Here is a 7,051-nt window from a genome sequence, read left to right on the forward strand (position 1 = left end):
TCAAGAGTACCATAAAGTAAATCTGCAAAAATGTCAGAACTCCCATATATAGGAAATGGTTTTGGCTTAGAGACTAGGGTTTTACTGGGTGAGTCATTCTAACTGTGGTTTCCAGTAACTAGAGTATTGTAAATGAATAAAGTAAAAAAGTGAAACTAACAAAATCAGAATTTAAAAAATAAGATTAACAATGGTAAAAGTAAATGATGCTTACATTTTGATAATATTTTAGTTTTCAAAGTACTTTCATCTTTTAAAGTTAAAAAAAAATTAAGGTGAGAAAATTGGGTAGCATGCTAAAGATCACAAAGCTAGTGTAAAAAGAATAAAGGAATTTAAACTACATGTTCCATTCTAAAGTCTACTGCCCCTTCTACTACTCTGCCTCTTTACCACCTGAAAGATGGGCTTATAAATGCTATGGAAGGGCCTAGGACACTTTCTAAGATGCCTCCAATGAGAGAAGCTGTCTTCCAAATCACTTGAGAATATCTTCCAACTTAATCAAGACATCCTGGATAGTGCCTTACACAATACCTTAAATAATGCAATGTGCATGGAGAGAGAACTTTCATCATTTCCATGTTATACTGTTGTATTGTTGATTGAAAAATGGAAGATACTAAGAATTGTGGGTAATATGCTACTATTTGCATAAAAGTACTAAAAGTAATATATTCAAATGCCTTTGTTCTTCATGGCATATATTATTCTCAAAAGTCAGGTAAGAAATTGCCAATAGTGGTTACTTGCCAGGAGGGAAAAAAGTGGCTGAGGGATCAGGGACAGAATAATGACTTTTCACTATACATGTTGTCTTTTGGATCTTTTGAACTTTGAACCACATAAAAGTGCTACCTTTTTCAAAAAGTAAATTTAAATTTAAAAATATATAATAGGAGTTGGAACAGAGGCAGTGGTAATTAGTGGTGAAACAAGATGTAGGAGATGTAAAAAGTAAAAAAAAAAAAAAATATATATATATATATATATAATTCTTCTCAAGGTTCACAGTCTGAAGTAAATATTCCTCAAGACCATCAAATTTCTTCCATTTAAATTCTTTGCTCATTAAACAGCTCCCAATTTCTCATAAACCTTGACTGATAAAGGAGAGTCCCAATACTGGACATGAGTATTCAAATCAACAAAAAGGCAGATCCTCTCATGGTAAACAGGAGTGTCCAGTTTAATCCATAGTGTCTGAGGAGGTTGCTTGGGGGTTTATTCCAGGCACAGGAACTGCAGAGAAAAGACCAAGCCTTGGACCAGTAAGATTCCAAATATGAACAAAGTATGACACATTCCATCTTACTCAAAAATGAAACTGGGCCTCAATTAGCCAGAGTTACCACTGACATATCTGGAATTTTCAGTAGTTTTGTCCTCTGTTGATCATTATTTAAGTCAGTCTAAAAATTGCCCCTAAAGATCACATTAGCTCGAGGTCTTTGGTGATGAGAAAACACATCTTGGGCTTAGGGGGTTTTTTTAATTGTTTTTAGTTGTAGATGGATTTAATACCTTTATTTTATTATTTATTTATTTTATGTGGTGCTGAGGAATGAACCCAGTGCCTCACACGTGATAGGCAAGTGCTCTGCCATTGAGCCACAACCCCAGCCCCAGCAATGGAGTTTTTAAAGAGGCATCAGGGAAGCATCTTCTTTCCCCATACTGAAATCAAGCCAGTGCCATAGAGAACCCAGGCACTGGGGAACCTTGTGCTCAAAAAATGAAAAACCCCAGGACCAACAAAACTTCTACTAAATAAAAAGAACACCTGCTTTTTCTCTATTCTGAAATTTAAATTATACATTTTTAGGATCAATTAATAAAGAAATAACATTCCTAAATAAGACTTTAAAAAGAAGAGTCGTTGCCAAAGAGTTATTTCAGAACATTACAGAAATATTCACTTGTGGGTCAGTAATTCAGGCTGTATCAACTGACTGAATATTAATGGATGAGCACTCACCAGAACCTATACAATTAGAACTCAATTTTCTAAGAAAAGACACAAGAAATACAGTTAAACAAACTCAAATCCAATTTTCATTTTAGCCAACAGTTTTTTAGATTCCTTCTCCAACCAAATATATTTTTTGTCAACGCTACCAGGTAACTATCTGTTGATGTTTACCATCAACAGCAGCTATAAGTTTTTAGAAGCAAGCAGTTACAAGTTCTCATTAAGAATTAACTAACATTTCAACATATGATCCCAAACAAGGTTATTAGTAAAGAGCAACAGAAAATTTGAAAAAATTTTGGAGGAAGAAGTGGTGAATCAACCTCTCTTCCACATGCTATATTTTATTGGAACATGAGTAAGAATACAAGTAATATGAGAAGTAGGGGAGTGGGTGCTACTAATCATCAAAATGGCATCTGACTCTCCAAATGTAGCAATGGGTTGCTATCAGTGGGTTGCTTCACTATGACTCAAAATCTGTCAAGTAAGGACATAAGGGAATTTGAGTAAAGACAAAAAACTCACAAATTTTAAACTGAATCCTCCAAAGGTCTAACAAGGATCAATCTATAAGAAATTAACCTACTCAACATAAATTGATTCTAAAATACTTTTTTAAATAAATTCTTGCTAATGTAAAAATTTAGGAAAAGAAGTCTGGGGATCTGCTTTCCTAATGACAAATTTCATTTACCTATTGGTAGAGGTCACTAAAATATACTACTAGGTAACTAAATCAATGCATCATTCCTCTGTCCTCCTTACATAACCTATTCAAAATAAAAAAGGTAATCAAGTGAAACCATTGATTAACATCTTCCTTTTTCAAAATAAATATATTTACATTTGAATTTTTATACTATATATATATCCAACATGCTATATGGCAAATAGCCCTAGCAAATCCTCTGCATTACCAACAAAAGTAAATGAATAATATCCCCCCAAATATTGCAATTTGTATCTATAAATGTTAAATGTAAACATTTCACTAATAACCAAGCTTTCCTATCATACTGATTTTTAATTGTATTATATCATGGATTTTGAGGGCACAGGAAACAAAGACTAAATGATTCTGCCAATTTACACTATTTCACCTTTACTAGAGTAATCACTATGGAAGCAACAAATCCGATGATGAATTCTTTGCTTCCTTTTGTCCACTGATAAAACTGATCCTGCGCTACAGCCCAAATCTGTTAGTTTCTGCCAGCACACACATGAGGCCTCCAACGCACTCCACAAACCGGGGCTAGGCTGTCTAGAAATCCGCACTGTGTCACTGCATAAGGCAGCTTCCCTCTGCACACATCCTGGAAGAAGAAAGCCACCTAAGCACTCTTGTCAGATCTCAGCAGGGCTGTAAAATGACAGAAGGAATTGCTCACCAAAGAGCAGGCAGCAACAATCACCACCTTTAAAAAATCATTTAAGCAGTTATCTGTCATCTCACCTCCCTCCTCACCTCCTCCCCTCTTCTCTTTCTCTCTCTCTCTCTCTCTCTCTCTCTCTCTCTCTCTCACACACACACACACACACACACACACACACGAGCGCGCGCGCGCGCGCGCGCGCACGCACACTCACAATGCAGTTCATCCATAGATTTGCAAGTGAAAGGCTGCTAGCTCCGGACTGACAGTTGACCCAGAAGTCATCAAATCCCTGAAATACAGACATTCTCACCTGAACACACAAATTTCACCGCCCCCCACACCCCTACCATTACCACCTCTGACACACAATTCGCTCGCACCAAACCCCGAGCCGCACAAAACCTAGCATGCTCACCACACGCGTTACCATTTAAAGATGACTTGGGCGCCCTAAACTCCACAAACCCCCTCCCCACGCAGGCCATCCATCCCCATGGCGCGGCCCGGCGACTGGACCCCTCGCCCACCCGGAGGAACGCGCTACCTTTAGACTGGCAGTCCGCACAAAACTTGTTATCCTCCTCCAGCAGCAGGTTGGCCAGGACCGCCTGGTACCGATCCACGTCCTTCACCGACTTGCCCGTCATGGCCAGGGTGCCGGCGGGGGCAGAGGGCGACGCGCCCTCCTCGCCCCCAGATGCCCCCGTCTCAGTCCGAGGTGAGAACTCCCGGTCCCCCGCCCAGGAGCACCACCTGAGCGGGGGAGAGCTCTCCTCCCGCACCTCCCGGCGCCCCTCTAGGGTCAGCGGCGTCAGCCCCCCACTCCTCAGCCCCTCGGCGCCGCGCCCCCTGGCGGGCTCAGGGAAAGGCCTGGGTCCAGCGGAGGTTGCTGGACCAGGGACCTTCAGCCCAGGCGAAGGGAGCCCGCGGCTTCCTGGGTGCCGGACGCAGAGCCGACCCCCGGGCCTGCCTTTCAGACGGCAGTGTGTCCAGCGCCTCGGTTTCCCTGGCAGCTGCCGCCACCTCGGACACCACCTCCGCCGCCTACTTCCGGCAGCTCTTCCTCTCCACCTCCACCCTGCCTAGCCCGCGCATGCGCCCCGCCCCACCGCGCGGCGCTGCCTCGGCTCCACCTCCCAAGAACCAATCCCGGGAGAGGCTGGGGCGGGGCTTCTGTAGGGGCGGAGGAAGAGAAGACACGCCCCCTGCATGTCCTTGGAGAAGAATGAATGGAGCCTGGCAGAAAGAGTGGAAGGAATAAAGGAAAAGGAAGAAAGCAAACATTTGCTAAGTTCTTGCTGTGGAAGACACAATGCTAACCACGTTACATGAATTATCCCAATATAATCTTCACAAAAACTCAGAATTAAGTTTTTATCATCCTTATGTAATTTCCGGGTTGTGGATACCCCAAAGTCCTCCAGCTTTTTTTTTTTCCTTCAACAGACACATAAAAGGGCCCAAGTCCCTAGCCGAAGTTTAAGGGGAAATCACACTCTCCCCATTTTTCGGAAGGTTCTGGTCACTCCTCTATGGGAATGCCGCCTCCCACTGATATTCACTAGCTTTCTACTGCCATCACCATCTTCGGACGTTGTTCTGCCTACTGCCTAGAGAATCTGTGTCTTCTTTGATTCATTACATCTTCACAAAACAATGCAGTTTTGTGTAGCAGACTCATACTGAAGGTTATTTGGGAGGAGGGTGGTGATTACAACATAGCACAGAATAGGCAATGACTTAAAAATGATTATTAAACATCATTGTCCAAAGCCACCTTGCTACAGATAATTTATTAGTGGCTGTCCTTTTCTTTAGGAAAACATCTGCCATCTTGCTCTTGTTTTCATTCATTCATTCACTCACTCACTCTGCAAATTGTTCCTGAGAAACGGCTAAGTATCAGGCATCCTACTGACCGATCGGGGAACAACATGATTTGAATTGTGATTTTAAAGGATTATTCTGAAGGCTGGGAGTGTAGCTCAGTGGTAGAGCACTCACCTAGGATGTGTGAGACCCTGGGTTCCATGCCCAGAACTGAAAAACAAATCATTTTGGCTGCCATTGAAACATTAGATCAGGGAAGCTGGTAAGATGAAAAACTCAGAATCCTCTTATTTTTGTATAACCCTCTCCTGCATCTCCACTTTCACCCAAGACTAGTCTCCCCTCAAAACTTTCATGTCATCAGAGAAAAACTGAAATTTACTATTATTTAATGAATCACAACAATTTAATTCTATCTAAACCATTCTGTTCTACCCATGCCTAGGAGACCTTCGTGAATATACGTTTTATAAACTGTTTTCAATAAAGAAAAAAAAAGAAATAAAAAGTCAAAATAGGTATTGCTTTAGCCATTTTTTAGTTGATGAAAGAGAGGGTCAAGATCACTCAGTGATAGAGCTCTTGCCCAGCATGCTCAAGGCCCTAGATTCAATCCCCAGACCAAACCAAACCAGATTACTCAGTTAATTGGTGATTGTGTCTTACTCCAAGCCCTTCTCATCTTCATCCCTTCACTCTGAAAATAGCCTTCTTGCTTTAAGTCTTACTCTAAATAAACTGATCCTTCATATCTCTCTCTTTTTAGAGAGAGATTTTACATGAAAAAAACCTCACTAACCTGCTTCAAAATCCTTTAGTGTTCCATTGCCTAATGGCAATGCTTCTCAAATTTTTTCATTCGGTGAGAGAAGGCATAGTCTGGAGATTAAGCACACACACCTTGGGGCCAGAATGTCTGGGTTTAAATACTCAGCTTTAACACTTACCATGTGAATTTAGCAGGTTACTTAACCTTTCGGTGCCTTGGTTATCTCATCTATAAAACGGGAATGATAGTACTTATTTCACAGGATGAATGTAAGATAATGCCTTTATTTAAAACAGCTCTAACCCATAGTAAATGAAGGCAATGAATGATCTTCACTCAATATTTCTGACTTTTTGCGTGTTTGTTTTGTATATGGGATTTTATTTCCTGGCCCTCTTATGATTGAGTATGACCAATGAGTTTGAGTAGAAAGGATGCATCACTTTGTGCCTGAAGCATTTATTTGCTACTTTGAGACTCTTCTGATTCCCTTTCCCTCTGATATGGCAACTATCAGTGTTCAAGATGTTGGTTACTCTTTATACTGGATTCCTGAATAACTGATAAGAGTTTTCTGCTAGCCCATAATGGATAAGCAGCAGCCCTGCATTGTGGCATATTCCTGTAATCCTAGTGGCTCAGGGGGCTGAGGGAGGAGGATCGCAAGTTCAAAGCCAGCCTCAGCAACAGCGAGGCACTAAGCAACTCAGGGAGATCCTGTCTCTAAATAAAATACAAAATAGAGCTGGGGATGTGGCTCAGTGGTTGAGTCCCCCTGAGTTCAATCCCCAGGACTCACCCTCTCTCTCACACACACACACACACACACACACACACACAAAGGATAAACAGCATGAGCAAGAAATAAATCTTCCTTATGTTATCACTGAGTTTTGTTTATTTACAAGCATAACCTAACCTATCCAGACACATCAAGTATTAGCTTTATCATTACTTTTTTACAGTGTTAGGGATCAAATACAAGGCCTCATTTATGCTAAGGTAGCACTCTACCACTGAACTACACCTGCAGCATATTATCAGTAATAATGCCAGAGGAAAATGAATGTATACCTCAGGGTCTGAGGATATGAACAA

General features: G+C 41.3%; 1 protein-coding gene across 1 annotated transcript in view; it reads right to left on the reverse strand.

The window, feature by feature from the left end:
* The window catches only part of SMAP2 (small ArfGAP2), a 49,491-nt gene extending 45,045 nt beyond the window's left edge, over window positions 1-4,446 (reverse strand). Inside the window, exon 1 of the mRNA XM_081305710.1 lies at window positions 3,899-4,446. Coding sequence (XP_081161836.1) covers window positions 3,899-4,001 — 103 coding nt within the window. The 5' untranslated portion in view covers window positions 4,002-4,446. The remainder of the gene's footprint in view (window positions 1-3,898) is intronic.
* Window positions 4,447-7,051: the final 2,605 nt, after the last annotated feature.

The sequence above is a fragment of the Spermophilus citellus genome, assembly GCF_964194105.1.
Source record: "Spermophilus citellus genome assembly, chromosome: 9".
Lineage (NCBI taxonomy): Eukaryota > Metazoa > Chordata > Mammalia > Rodentia > Sciuridae > Spermophilus > Spermophilus citellus.